The sequence below is a fragment of the Paralichthys olivaceus genome, chromosome 3 (genome assembly GCF_024713975.1).
Source record: "Paralichthys olivaceus isolate ysfri-2021 chromosome 3, ASM2471397v2, whole genome shotgun sequence".
In the NCBI taxonomy this organism is placed as follows: domain Eukaryota; kingdom Metazoa; phylum Chordata; class Actinopteri; order Pleuronectiformes; family Paralichthyidae; genus Paralichthys; species Paralichthys olivaceus.
The window spans coordinates 22,213,122-22,228,892 of NC_091095.1; the positions used below are offsets into that span (position 1 = coordinate 22,213,122).

General features: G+C 41.3%; 1 protein-coding gene across 4 annotated transcripts in view; it reads right to left on the reverse strand.

The window, feature by feature from the left end:
- The window catches only part of farp2 (FERM, RhoGEF and pleckstrin domain protein 2), a 31,037-nt gene that overhangs the window by 12,263 nt on the left and 3,003 nt on the right, over positions 1-15,771 (reverse strand). For all 4 annotated transcript variants that reach the window (XM_069522526.1, XM_020080997.2, XM_069522527.1 and 1 more), the window contains exons 3-13: positions 10,232-10,336; positions 8,484-8,526; positions 8,319-8,397; positions 6,785-6,882; positions 6,291-6,405; positions 2,426-2,573; positions 2,231-2,326; positions 1,925-2,088; positions 1,709-1,777; positions 1,501-1,558; positions 1,059-1,347 (exon numbers count right to left, since the gene is read on the reverse strand). In XM_069522526.1, coding sequence (XP_069378627.1) covers positions 1,059-1,347; positions 1,501-1,558; positions 1,709-1,777; positions 1,925-2,088; positions 2,231-2,326; positions 2,426-2,573; positions 6,291-6,405; positions 6,785-6,882; positions 8,319-8,397; positions 8,484-8,526; positions 10,232-10,336 — 1,264 coding nt within the window. The remainder of the gene's footprint in view (positions 1-1,058; positions 1,348-1,500; positions 1,559-1,708; positions 1,778-1,924; positions 2,089-2,230; positions 2,327-2,425; positions 2,574-6,290; positions 6,406-6,784; positions 6,883-8,318; positions 8,398-8,483; positions 8,527-10,231; positions 10,337-15,771) is intronic.

Genomic DNA, 15,771 nt, shown 5'->3' on the forward strand with positions numbered 1-15,771 from the left:
CTGATACAAAAACAAGTGCTGCTGCAGAAAACTAACAAAGGGAACGTGTTTTCTTCCACTTCCCAGTATAGAGAATTTTTTTTTTTTTTTTTTAATAATTGTACAGCCCTTGACTGTGGCCTAAAGAATGTCACAGACATGTTACATTTTAATATGAGGGGACGCAGAGGTGTCTGCGAGTGCCAGGGCCTGCAGGTTGTGGCACTGAAGGAGGAAACCCTCTATACCGCTGCTCCCTGTCAGGGGATTACTGTAAAACAGGTTCTGCTCAGGGGGGAGGATGCTGTCAGAGCCCCAGTCAGAGTCTGAATCGGAGCTGCCGTTCCCAGAGCCCTCAGTGGCTGTGGGCGGGTAGCTGAGCTGCTCGAGCTGCTCCACCAGGTCAGTGAACTGCACGGCAGAGCTGCTCTCAGAGCGTATGGAGTACGCTGGGAAGTTGACCATTGAGCTGGCCTCTGACTGGATGTCAGAGCCAGGCAGGCGTAGCGAGGAGGAGTCTGGGCCTCCATAACCCACTGACATGGACTCACCTGCAGAGCTGAGCCCCAGGTTGTCCAGGGAACTGCACTCTGAGCGGTTATTCACTAAGGAGCTGGTCTCAGAGTGACCAACAATGCTATCAGGGAAGGGATTGGTGTTACCATTCAGATCCTCAATGCCAACACTAAAGATCCTATTTTTGCTGAGGTCAGATTCTTCCACAACATGAAACTGATGTACTTTATCATTAAGACCAAAAGAGTAGGCCTCGGCCCCCCCACCGTAAAAGGAGATTTCAGTGGGATCATCATCTATGAACTCCTCAGTGACATGTAGAGGTGAGCCCGACATTGAGAACATGGGATTCTGTTTCGTACGCAAAAGCTCTGCCTCGAAAGCTTCAGGTGTAAGAACCCCCTTCCCCCTCTTCCCTCCCCCCGACACGCATCCAGGACCCCTTCTACCACCATGCTCATTATCCTCATTGCCATTTTTGGAGGCCTTTGATTGGGAAGTGCCACTCTCTACACACACAAACAAGGGGCTGCAGTGTACTGCTGCCTGATTGCTAGGGGCACCTTGAAAAGCGTAGTGGGATGGGGAAGCGGCCTTGACAGGTTCTTCCTTCGGTGGGCTGGGGGGTCTGGTGGCTTGCAGAGGGGAGTGAAGCTGCTGCGGGTGTGGCTGCTTCTGTTGTTGCTGGTGCTGATGGGAAGGCGATGGAGTATGGCTCAGCGTGGGAAAAGGCTGCAGCTGAGGTTGGAGTTCTGTCCGTGGGAGGACACTTAGGATGTGTGCTGAGTGGAAAGACACTGTAGCGGAGGAAGGGGAGCCTGGGGTCCTGAGACTGTCATTGAATGACAAGCTCTGAAACAATGCAACACAGACAGGACAAGGGGGAAAATGGAGGGAAAGGAAAATGGAAAGTAATAAAGGAGAGGAGAGTTATTTTAGTTTATTCATCAAGTACAATATTTAGAAGGTTTTACAGAAATGCATCAACCTTGCAGCACCACTGACCTGTTTTGGCACATCTGTTGCTAGGGAACGAGCAGACATTTGTATTTTACTGTTCCTCCTGAAGAAGAAAAAAGGAAGGAACTTCACGTCAGAATTATGATCAACGCATTGTGGAAACATTTTCCTATCAATGCTTGGGAGGAATTAGGAGGGCAAACAACCTGTCTTTCCAATAAACAGTGAATGTACTACTTGTGTGAACACACACCTCTGGTATGGTGTTCGCTTTGCTCCGTTTTCCCTGATGTAGTCCACAAGTTGCTTCTGGGTCCTTCCACTGTCGAGAAAGAGTTTTTATTTAAAAATACTGAAAAATAAAACCACTCCAACTTTTTTATGTTTCATTGTACAAGAGCCACCATAGTCCCTATAGACTAGCATCAAAGATGACTTATGACGATGGTATTGTGCCAGCGGTTAATACCTGTATCTAAAGGATGAGCCTCTGGTGAAGAGGATAGCTTTGGATTTGGGTAGGGGTTGGTCAAACAAGCGGAAGAATGAGTGATATTCCACACAGATCTTCCAAAACACTTTACAATTGTCTCGACTGGCCATCATAAACTCCAGAGTGTCCTGATGAGGCCCCTACGAACAAAGATAAACAACAAATTGAATGAAATCACACAGCATGCTGGTCTACCTAGCACAGAATCTGAGACATGAATAAAACAAGAGATACAACACAGTCAATTTGTAAACAAGGACAAATCCTTTCATCAATACGTACATGGACCTCTGGGTGAAGCTTGATGAGGAACCGTTTTCTTTTGAAGCTCAGTTTACGAATCTTGGACCAATTAAAGGTATTTATTTTTGTGTTGCCCTGGGAGCAAAAATATATTAAAAAGAGAAAAATAAACTTTAGAAACAATGTTAGGGACTTTAAGTCACATTCACCAAAGAAAGCTTTAATGACACTTACCTGAAAAACCTGAAGACCCATGTGAGCAACAGCCAGATTGATCTTGGTGCCTTCCCGATCAGCTGCTGGGTGAAAACGGACACCATACATCTCCAGTTTACGAGCTATCTCCAGGATTTGGAAATCAGATTCAGCCGGAGTCTGGCCCCTGGAGAAGACAAAATAAAAATCCCATCAACTTTACATAGTTACACTAGGCTGAATGATACAAAACAATGAAACTACCTATTATAGCTTTGCAGTTGACATCCAGATTTACTTAGGTTTGTCACTAGGTGTCTTTACTGCTTTGGTTTTTGGGGTAAGTGCACTAAATAAATCAATGAGTGGTGAAGCCTAACATTTTTCATCTCCTCAACCCAACAAAAATCACATTAAAAAAATGTTGTGTAATCATACACTCTGAAGTCACAGAATTGACTTTAAAACATTGCTTCTAATCTATGAGCTCACGATTACAAATCTTGGATGTATTTCCAGAATTCTATTTCTATCCTTTAAACATTTTACATTTTTATTTGTTTGGTTTTAATGCAGTACACTACTTATTTTAAGTGGTTGATATATTATGTAGCACTGTTTGAATTGTTTTGTATATGAAATGTGCTCAATAAATAATAAATATGTTACCTTTATCATAGTTCTTAAAGACCCCTGGACGATCATCAAATTTTAAGTCATTTCCATATACATGTTTACACTACATCTGTCATTAGTATAATCCTTGAATAAAACCAGATGTTTTTTTTACCGTACATAATGAAGACCAGGCCAGCAGCTTGAGTTGAATTAACAATCAACAGGCTGAGGCTTTACATTTATATGTACATATACGTGTAACATATTTTAAAGATGCACATTGAAATGAATGAGGACTGTGGAACCAGTGGATATTATGCAATTTTCCTGTTGATTTACTGCACACAATCTGACCAAAGTAAGATTGCATCATATGCCAAGTAGTGTTACCTGCAATCCCTTATAACTATGAGGATTTGAGAAACAGTATCTCAAACTATGTGATTACAACCAAACAGCATGTTAGGAAGACATATCCATCCAATCATCACCACATTCTAATTTTGTTCATCCGTTAAGCAGTGAAATCTCCTTAGGGCCCTCCCCCTGCCCCACTGGCCTTATGGCTAATAGACCAGCCAGAGCAGGGGATTAGGCCAGGGAACTTGCCGCTAGTGCTTCCACCCTGGCAACTGAGGGAAGAGATTAGCAAAGGTCTTTAGAGCTGCCTGATACACTAGGTTGAAAAGAGCCCCCGTTGGCCATAGGATAGTACTGTGATAACAAGGAGGCTGGTGGTGGGAAAAGTGCAGAGAGGGATTTTGTCAGGCTCTAAATTCTGGAATGGGATGAACCCCCTTATTATAGTTGTTCAGCAGGAATATTGTCTCTGTTCAATTACCTAATCCTAGTTACCACTTTACATTTGTGTTTGAAGCCACAGGTAAGGGACAGGTGCAATCACTGCTTCCAAATGGCAACAATTTGTTTGTAGGGTATAATTTGGAGTTTGAAACTCTGCGAGTTCAATTTGTCATGTAGCATAGATTACAAAGTATGCGCAGAGTGCATGCACTGTGCTAGAATGGGCATACATTGCCACCGTGCCACAAGTTGAGCCGGGATAAGCTGCCTAACAAAGCTTGAGTGAAGTTAAAAATTACTGAACAAACACAGACAGAAGGCAAAACACAGACACCTTCAGCCTCGTAATACTCCTTGTTAGATTAATTGTTTAAAGTGGATCATCCTCAATGACTGTTGCTTAAAGACAGCAATCTGCTAACTATGTCCATCGGAAATCACTTACCATTGCCAGCTCGACATATAACATGTTTCACTTTTTGCAAAACTAACCAACGAAAGAATATGAAGAATATACACACTTTGCGAAGTTTAGCAGAATCATTCTCCACAAAAAGTGCATTATGACATGAAAAGCAACAGATGGCAAAACATGACACTTGCTGTAACCAATTACACAGTGGGAGAGATAGTTACAAACAACTTTTGAATAGTTTAGACCCGAGAAAAACACTGCCTGACAGAAAATGGTTCAGTCACTCAGTTCTGCCTAAGTTTCATGATTCATGTCTCCAAACTTTGGTGCAACAAGCACCAATTATCACGTTAACAAGCACAGACTAGAATGTCTTTTGCAAAGGATGTTAAATATTGTCTACTTATTATCATAGACAAAATCCCAGAAAATCCCATGATTAGTTTGTCAATATCACAGACCCTTAACTCCAAACTGCATATGCTTTTTGCTTTCTCAGCGATGACAGGGCCCTCCCAATTTCTCTGCATACCATGTTCACTTCACAGCTAAATAGACAGTGAAAAATCCATATCTGTCAAACATAGATATTTGAAACACTTCCTGTACCTATTTTAATGTAAAAGCACTCTAGCATTTGTATTGAACGAATCCATTAATTTGTTTTAACAAGGTTATTATTTTTATTGCAAGACCCAAAGATACAGTGCTGCTTACTGTAGAGTCCTGGTATTTAGTCGATTACATTGACCTACTCTATTCAAGAACAACAGTCATACCAGAAACCTCATGTAGCAGCCACCACATGCTGCACAGGCATCCAGGCATAAAATCCAGTGAGAGTGAAGAGGTATGTACGAATTTAACACAAGCAAGTGACACCGTGAAAACAAAATGTTGACATGTAATCTGTGAACCAGTGTCTTATTTTACACCTCTCACAAAAACAGATTTTGCTTCTCACTAATGTTGTTTCCTTGGTTGTACTGTGATTACACTGATCATTTGTATCCCCAAGACATCACAGCAGGAAGTTAACTGCACTAAACCACAATAGCTGCGCTCAGGTCTGAGGCCAGACCGTGACAGCCCTGTCCTCAGCCGAGCTGTGTCGACGTCACAGTAAACTGGCTTAAAACTGGCTTAACATGGTGTCAGGAGTTAGGAATCAATCACAGTTACAGTTAACTTACTCTCAAGCTAAAGGGTTACTCTACTACACCTGGTATATATTGTAAATGTACTCAACTTTACAATAATTAAAAGAAGTAGCTATAATTTTAAGTGTTTACTCTACTATATTTTAAGAGGCATAGCAAAGATTATAAATGATAAAGAATATTATGAAATGTGCACAGGAGAGTTGACCACAAGTGTGAAGTCAGCAGAAGACAGAACAATCTGTTGCAGCCTGGTACTCAGCTGGTGTTTTCTGTGGTTGCTATGAGACACTGCAGCAGTAAATATTAACTTAATTGGATCTGTATAATTGTTTGAAGGAGCTGGAAGAGGTGCAGACTTTGACTTTCTGACTGAGGTGATTGATTCACTGCTAATTCCTGGTTTTTCCAAAACATTTTAATGCCAAAATTAGCAGGAAATTTGAATGCGGGTGAACCCACTTACAAAAGGCAATTGACTTATCTCCCATTGACAGTAGCACTTTGCCTTTCTGCTTTTTTCGCAGGTGCGTCATGTTTGAGGTCACAAACGCACTGTGACGAGGCGACTGAGGTGCTCTCTCACCTCAATGTGTTACCAAATTAGCATGTTCACCCTATTGTTTTGTTTCCATAAGAGTCGATCAGAGCCGGAGCTTCAGAGTCTTTTGACCCGAGAGTGAATGCCAATTGAATCCATTACCATTACAGACAATGGCCAGATGTGAGGTGTTAGTGAGTTTTTTTGACTAGTGGAAAAGGGACTATGTGGCAACAACAAACAAGGTCACAACACTCACAGTCAGGTAAATGAGCAGCACTAAGAATGCAACATGGAAACATGAAGGGAACAACACACATCTCAACATCAAACAAGGTGTCATATAGTCAAGGCGGTGCAACTTACAGGTGTCTGCGGTGGAGCTCCATGATCCTCTCTTGCACCTTCTCCTGGTAAGGCAGCAGCTTGTTGCCCCTCAGGTAGTCTCTGTCTGCCATGTCGTCATAGTCACCAATCTCCGCTGTGGAGAAGAGGAAGGGGTAAGAAATATCTGTTTCTGTGTACATTGATGTAAAGATCTATTTAGAAAAGTCTATTGATTCTGTGTTTGAACACATTTGTTTTGATTGGCAATTAATTTCAAAGTTCGATGACATAGAATGTTGTTTATGTAATAGAGCTGAATGGACCCTTCAATGTTAGGGTTGAATATTTCTCATTAAAATACACTTGGAACTGTATGCCTTTGTATTCTTGTCTCAAAGTTTTCTTGTCCAAAACATTTCAAATGCAACCATTACTATAAGATAATTGTTTTCATCTGGTACAATATATGTACAATAATTACAGAACAAACCCTAACTCTTAACATTGTAGTTACAATAACAGCTTAAACATACACTGGACAAGGTGAGATGCCAACAGGGCTGCAGTATTCTCTGTGCAGATCAACCTGCCCTCCATCAAATCTCTCTTCATCTGCTGGGAGAATAAATACCTACGAAGAAAAATACAGAGGTCAAGCATTTTTGTTCATGAGGAAATAATCCGAAATCATGCTTCTTAATGAGTTAAATCATGTAACAACTCTTTAAATTAACTTTTTAAATCACAAACTTGTTTATATATTAAAGGTGGAGTGAGTCATCTTAAATCAATTAACATATCTCCTGATTGTCAGCTAGCTGTCCACTCTCCACGTGTGTGTGTGTGTGTGACTATATGGTCCAGGCTCTGTAAATGGGCAACAAAGTGGTTTGGACATGGCAAAACAACACTATCCCAGCCAATCAGCAACAGGGGGAGGTGGGGCAAATGTTAGTGCATGGAGGCAACTGCTGCTGGTGGCAATGTGGTGGCAGCGATACAGTTGCATATGCTCCATCATTGTCCGAGGAACAGCCAAAGAGATCAAGAGCCAAAAAGAAGCACCATGATTGGGCAAGAGAAAAGCCACTAATTTATATTAATAAAAAACTGTGACAATAAAATCTTAACTGCAGGTAAACTGGGAATGATGAAAACAAAATTTTCTACTCTACTCTGCAGCAAAGACTGTTTAATGCTCTGCACACAACGTCTGGCACACAAACAATGAAAAGTGACAGTATATAGTAGAACTGTTTGAGGAGGACCCCCAAATGACTAGGAATAATTCTAAAGTCTTCTTAAAAACAGTTGACATGTACAGAGAGAGATGCTAATCAAATTGCAATGACTTATTTGCTGACATTCCACTTGGAGAGGAGAGATTTGTTCACACAATTCTCTCATGAGGATTATCTCTTTTTTCTGACCATTTTCTTTCTCTTCATCCTCTCACTGAAGTTTTTAATACTTATACACAAGGAAAGCAGGGAAGACCCTTATGTAATTTGAGGGGACCGTCACAACTTGTGGAGTAGAGTGCATAAAGTCACTTGGACTTGGGCATGCCCAACTACAATACTGTGTGTACACATCCACATCCCCGGTTATCTTTTCATTTTAAGAAAAAGAAGAAGGCTGTGCCGTTTTTCAGAGCAGCCGCTTTTTCCCCATTGTGCAGTTGCTTCCAAAAGGTTATTATTTACAGAGTTATACAGCCGCTAGACTGACGACATATGTCAAGAGTAATATATCCCTGTACTCCACCTTAAACATGAGAGCACACAAGTCAGATGTTACACAAGGTCAAATTTTACAAATGTGAATCCTGCATTGAAACCTTAGTGTGATACCTTGAGTTGGTTGTTAAAGGAAAATAAATACAAACATTGACACATGCATGGGTTTCTCACTCAGTGCAGTTACATTTTTAGAAAAACATTTTTGGGAGGACAAATACTAGAATGCCCTGAAGCCAAAATCATGAGCTTCTGAAGAGTAAAGAAAAGCCCTTCTGCACATGCAAGAGATAAATGTAATATCCAGTAGGAAATTACAGTCACTGACCTTGTGTACTCCTCCTGCAGCTGACCAGGGTCTGGAGGAAAGAATTTCACTGCCAGTCTAAACAGGGTATTTGCTGGTCCTGAAAAACAAACATGAAAACACATCATCAACACAAATGCACATTTCCATTAGAGGGAACCTGAGCTAATAGTTGATCTCACTTACTTCTGACTTGTTTAAAAATGGGTTTTGTGGGTTCCAGCCAAACCTAAAGGAAAGAAATTGTATCATTGTGCCAATATTATGAGATATTTTTAAAAAATGTGACAGGTGATGACAGCTTTATCTTATATGACTCTTTCACAACACACAGTTTGTATATTGTGTTAGCATCTAGATGATAGCACAGATATGCGGCAATGTTTTGCCACAATCTTGTGGGCAAATGCTGGCTACAAACCCTCAGTCTGTCTTATTACATCTGGGCCCAATAGAGGGAGGAATGTCCCTGATCCAGAATGATATATTGAGTTTGGTAGAGATTGGTATTTACCTCAATTCTTCTCTCAGCTCATAGTTACACATATGCAGGTCAGGGGATCAAAATAAATTCCAGAAAAGTATAGATATACTCATCCATCTGTATACACAATACACAGCGTGATGTTTGTTAAGCTGTTCGTTAGAAGGTTTAAAGGTTCAGTGTGTAGAATTGAGTGATATCTAGAGGTGAGGTTGCATGTTGCAGCTGAATACTCCTCATTTCACACTCCCCTTCCAAACATGAAAGAGAACCTGTGGTGAACTTCAGTTGTCATGAAACCTCAAAAGATTAAAACTTCTCACTATCTACAAATCAGGGTTTGTCCAGTTTGTACGAGAATAAAAAACATGGCGGCCTCCACAGAGAGGACCCCCCTCCATGTAAATATAAAGTTTTTTAGATATAAAGGGCCCATTCTATGGTAAAGAAAACATCAATTCATACAATTAAGATGATTACACACCAGTGAAAACATCACTAGGACTATTTTATATTCAATTTCTTTCTTTCACCTAAATCTTACACACTGGACCTTTAAGCTGTTTGATAAATAGTTTTTGTTTAGGCCTATTGGTCTGTTTTAGTCAGTTTAACTGTGTTCACAGCAGTGCTGCACATGTATGTAATGATGTGTGAATCTTTGTGTTCTATTGTTTATTATTTATACTTTGGTTAAATGTTTTTGTCAATGAATAATCATGATCCAATACAAATGACAAATACAGACAGCAGAAGGATAAACCAGCCGCCTGGCTAACTGGCTAGCAGTGTGTTTTTCCTTTGACATGCATTGTTTGCCTTGGAAGTCATACCAAAGACGAGCAAAGCTCTAAAGTCAGATATCAGACAAACAAATCACTCTGAATATCCCTCATCCAAATATCCTGCATTATTGAGTAAGAAGCTAAACATTTAGTTTGTTAATGGAAAATTTTCATTTAAAAAAAAAAACTGCAGAGCCACAGATGTGTTGTTTACTAAACCACACCAGCTCTGTTCTCTCTGAAGAATACGTTTCATCTCTTCTCTATTGCTTTACTAAAAAGTTGTAGGTGGTCTTGAATTCCACTTATGTTTCTGGAAGAATAACATAATGGAAAGTCTGACATATGGGCACATGTGTCAGATGAGTTAAAAATATGCTGAGATTATATACTGCTCAGGTCCAGTGAAAACAATACGACCTCACTGTGTGTGCTGCAGAAAGCTAGGAAGCTAGAAGTAGCAGAGGAATGACTCAGAGGCTGGTCCTGTTCCCTGACTTGAGTCTTTCTGTCAGCACGCTGTGACCTTTGACCTTCAAAATGTTTTCTACATTTGCTGTTCAATACTTAACTGACACATGTAATCAGTTTGCTTGTCAGTTCCTGGATTTTCAATGTGTCCGTTTCAAACAGGAAACTAAAGACACACTTCCTGGCGTACATACCCAGTTCAACTGCATGTTCTGATACTCGAGGCCAAAGTAATCACTCTCGATGAGGTTGCCTCTGTGGAAAACCTCAGAGAGGAGCGCCTGTCCAAGAGCTTTGGGCTGGAGGAAAAAAAACAAAAACAACAGAGGAGACGGAATCATTATTTTCATCACTACATCAACATGAGGATCTCATATGACCAATGATGATACATCATAGAATATGAATGAGAAATAGATTTGTTTTGACAGAACAAGGCAGCTGACAAAAAACATTGGTGGGTTACAGAAATGACGATTGTAAACACATTTTTACTCAGGTTACATCCACATTACATCGGTTGAAAACTAATTAACTCTGACACTGATAAACCTGCCATTCACACTAGTCAAAGTTTCTGAGCCTCTAGCTTGGAAGCGCGTCTGGCCCTGTTCTAGTTTGTAAACTCCAAGTCTGGACAGGCTGAAACAGAGATGACATAGACACTCACACCCGGCTGCTAATAGGGTCTTTTAGGTCACGACAAAGCACTCTCTGATTCATCAGGCTCCTATCACCTGACCCAATTTAGAAAGAAAACAACCAAAAGCACTCACTCGGACATTTGCGTTCACACACACACCTCCTCCCAAAAACTGTGGAGGACCTCTGGAGTTCAGTGCATGTCTGAAAGCAGATGTGTCGTGCAGAAAATATTTGGCGTTGGTACCACTTCATTATGTGTTTTATGGCCACATACCTTCCATCTATTGATTCAAATAGTTTCTTAGACTTTGATAGATGAATAGACAGCGAGAACGTAACCTACTGTACATTTCCTGATGTCTTCCTCTGAGAGCAGCAAAGTCACACGCAGGAACTCTGACGATGTTTACCCTCTCAGCGCTCTGGGGTTTGTTTTCACTAAATGAAGAACTAATTACTATGTACTAAGAACACACTGCACTTGAGGTTTTGAATCCCAGCCTGTGACTTTTTGAGAAAATTATAGCCTGAGACATCTGGTTGTAATGTAAAATAGTATTTTTAAAAGCCTTATAAAAAGATCGGCTAAAGTCGAACACTGCAGCTCAGAAGAGCACCAGTAGATTTACTGTAGTTAGTCTTTCCATTCCTTTGATACTATCACATGTTCTGCATTCACAATAATGCAGATTGCAGGTGAAACCTACTGACACAACATCCATAAATGTAGGAATCTGCTGTAAAATGCCTGAGTTTCTGTGCATTTACAGTTGCATTACATTACCTATCATTTAGCTGACACTTGTATCCAAAGTGACTTATAATAAGTGCATCAACCTTGAGGGAACAAACCCAGAACAATAAGAATCAAGTAAGTACTACGGTGTCCGATTACAGCTGATCTCAGCCTGGGAACAAAAGTTCGGAGGCCAAACATACTACTTACAAAGCATCAGTTAGTATCTGAGACCAAATGTAAGGCACATTTTGAAGGATTCCGTTTCTGTTTCAGTGAAAGCAATTCAACTATGAATCAATGTAATCGTATACTAATCTCAAAGCTGACGTAACCCAATGTCTGATGTGCTTGGTAAACAAAGTCATGAGCAAAAGTAAATCTTCTCTATGAGTAAAGACATGTCCATACAAAAACCTCCATTTCCACTGTTTCCATTCAAAAGTATATAATGTTCACATTCTTCAGGTGTACTTTAGTGTAAATTCATGGTAAACAGAATTCAAGATCCTAGAAATGCATAATAGAAATAATCAGGCTGATCACCACTAAGCCTTAGGATTTATATTATGTGTATATATCAAATACATACACATAATATAACTTAGGGTGATAAGTTCGACAAGAATAGAATAAACTGTTATATGAATGTCATGAGCAAATGTGTGTGGACTGGTGTGCTTTCAGAGGCCCCTCCTTTGTGTTACTCATTAACCCTCTGCAGGAATGTTAAACTGTATTCAGGGCGCTGTCGTCTCGAGGGAGAGTATAAAATCTCCACTGGGATATTTGGCTTTTATCGTCCACAATCTGAGAAGGAGGGATGACGGAGATCTAATTTCTCCCTGAGAGCTAACCAACAGGACAAGGCACACGACTGAAGATCACCCTCACTTGAAAACACACAAAAAAGTACATTGAACAACCTGCTTTCACTGCCGACTGGGTTATCTGTGTGTCCGCTCAGTTACTGCAGACACACTGTGGGTGCACAGTTATTAGAGCACTGTGGGGTTATCACCCTCGTAAAATGTGTGGCATCTTGGAGTTCAAGAGCAGAAATGTGACAAAAGGAAAAGAGCCAAACTTAAATTTAGGGCAACAAAATGACAGAGCACGCGTAGACCATCTGCTGAGCACACGCTGTTCTCACTGTGGTAATCAGAGATCCAGGGATATAACAACAACAACAACAACAACAACAACATCGTGACATATGTCAAAGTATTTTCTGTATAGAAGTACCCCCTTTTCCTTAAAACGTCTCAGTTTTATTGGCTATAAAACTACAGAGTAGAGCGGACAACAGACGTAAATGTGACAGAGTTGATGCCTTTTTATGCAAAACGTAGTAGTATGAATGTAGCCTGAAACTAGATATTTGGTCACAAGCCTGTCTGCCATCAAGACTTAAGAAGTTTATATGCCATGCAGCTAAATGTGTTACAAATCAGCCAAATGCCTGTAATGTGACAGTGAGATCGCATTTGTTCACACCCAACTTGTGGTTTGAACCATGGTCTCATCTCTTAGCTCAGACGTTAAGGCAGGTCAGTGGGTCACCCAATCAAGCTCCGAAAGCAACAGGGATTATAACAAACAGATGTTTCTCTGGGAGGCAAATCTTCCTGTGTGTGTGTGTGTGTGTGTGTGTGTGTGTGTGTGTGTGTGTGTGTGTGTGTGTGTGTGTGTGTGTGTGTGTGTGTGTGTGTGTGTGTGCTGAGCTTAAAAAGCAGCCCCCTATGTGGGAGGACCGCCCTTCTCATTCACGGAGAATGAAGAAGAAAACATTGGTGTAACCACAATATCATCCAGCCCAGTTCAGATTCAAGGCTTGGGTGGGTGTATCTTGCGTGACAGGTTATACACGGTATACCAAACAGCAGTTGATACTCCCCAACCTCCAATGAATGGAGGTGAGCTCTAGCAGAACCTCCTACTCACAGCAGGGGTGTGTTGGGGCTTGAATTTGGCACAGTGGGACATACATTGTTTGGACTTTGCCACCAGGAGATTTCCTGCATTTAACATACATGTTAAATCTTGGCACATCGGTGGCCAATTTCACACGTTTGTGAGAAGACATTTCAAAGTTCAACAGGTTCTCTGATGACTTTATTACCTAAATGTCAACTTTCATTTTTTGGCTGACACCGGTTTCTTTTTCACTCTCTTAACTTTAGACACACCTAATGACAGTTGGGCAGAACCTTTATTGGTAGATAAACACTAGATAGAGGCAATCAGGATTACGTGCTTTACTGTGCCTTCTGTTCAAGTCTGTATAACCCAGATACTTTACAGCCTAAGCTTGGCTCTCAAAACAGAAAAACTTGAGATAGGTTGCTTTTAAACCTAGCTGGTAGATGGCCTGTATTGTTACAGCACTTTTCTGGTTTTAATGACCACTTACAGCACTTTACAGTTCAGCTGAACATTCACACTCAGAATCTATGGGCTGCACTTTCAGCTCATATGAGAAGGGCTGTGGGGTTCAGTATCTTGCCCGAGGGCATAAGGAATGGGGAGGCGACAACATTCTTGTTGGAGAACGACCCGCTCTATGTCCTGAGCCACAGCCGCCCCAAGTGCTTTTAACGTGACCATTCACATACATTTGGCAGTGCCAGTGTGAACAGGAAGCACAGGGACAAATTTGTCGGCTGTCTTAAGGGGAGCCTTTGAATAAGGTCAGCCTCATCGCATCAGTCATCAAATGCAACCATCGAAGGCCTCTGAATTGAGACCCAGCTACCAGAAAAGTTTCCAAATATCTGTTTTAGGCGGTTGAAACCCTAAAGTGGGCGGCAGGTGAAAACATTGCAAATGGGATAGGTGTTAGAAATTAAACATTGAAATGTGGATGGCGCTAATTAGTCCAGTTACAACAGGAGAGATGCATATTGTGCAGAGCAAGGGGTTATTTAAGATGTTAAACAGCTCATTCTCAGCACAGCCATTAGACTGTTGAGCTACTTCAGAGTACAGTGGGACAGTGTGAGTGCTTTGTACAGATGAGAGCTGAGTGCTCAGCTGTAGTGGTTGTAATAAAGAGTCCAAGAGTGCTCCATGTTTGAGCATGCACTTGAAACACATGCCTTGTTCTACTCCATCTATTACACAGATAATCACATTTCTCTACTGTTTCAAACTACAACAGTCTGCTACCACTTCAGCTCAAAAAACAACATTAAAAATACTTTTAACATATTGCTGTGATTTGTTCTTTTATACCGTTTACATCTCATAAACATCCATCCCTGTAACAGCTGATAGAAGACGAAAGCAGGAGTAAAACAATACGTATAAAATACACAAGTGTTATCATCTGACTCTAACAAAGAAAATGTGACTTCAGCAGCAGACCACTGGTTGAAATTCCTGGACCAAACTTTTAACAGGGCTTCTCTCCTGAGCGAGTCCCTTCCCCCACCACCCTTGCTCAAACATTGCACTGCCATGATGGCTCCCTCTGAACTGCTCCTTTAACACCAGAGGCTGTCCCCTCTGTCTCCCCCAAACCCAGTTGCTTGTCAACCTTGCTATTTATGTGCTTATTTGCCAACACTAACAGCAAAGCCTGCCCAGATTCCCTCCCACCATTACCCCCGGCTGTACGGCATTTTCACACAGCTAGGTTCCACTTCCCACACTCAGCCCTTTTTTTGTGAGTTTTCAAACACTAAGTTACGGCCAGCTAAAGGGGTTGGCTGTGCTGGATAAAAGAAGCTTGTGTTTTCCTGCCGTCCCGGCCCAGCCTCCCCGTCCAGAACCCACAAGGCTGAGCTTTCTCCTGTGCTAGCTGGTGGGAGGGGCCTATGGCTAAGAGCCATGCAAGCAAATGTCTGCTGATGATGACCATGCCGGGTACCTGCAGCAGATAGAGGCCAACACATCAAAGCACATGTGCTCGGGTCTGACTTCTCTGTAGTAGATCCAGGCTAAAGACATTATAAGGCCATAAATCCATTTACTCTATTACACCATATGTTTCACAAGAAATTAAATCTATACTGCGTCACAGATTGATGAAGTGTGAGAAAGACAAGATCAAGTGTGCCTTGCATCTGTTTAAGAGAGAAAAGCATTTTAAAATCACTTTTGACATCCAGGTATTTATGGTTTACTAACCACAGTGCAGTGGGAGAGGTAGGAAATAGCAGGTGATGAGAACTGTACACAAACCGATAAGATATTTGGGCAGCTGAGCAACCAAATGGGCCACAATGAGGGGAGGCAGTTGCTTGACAGCCACAACCATTTCAAAAATTCAACACTGCAATTTTGTATCTATTTTTGCATGCAGTACGCAAGAGGGGAAAACTACCAATCCAGATAACGAAAGGTTACGCT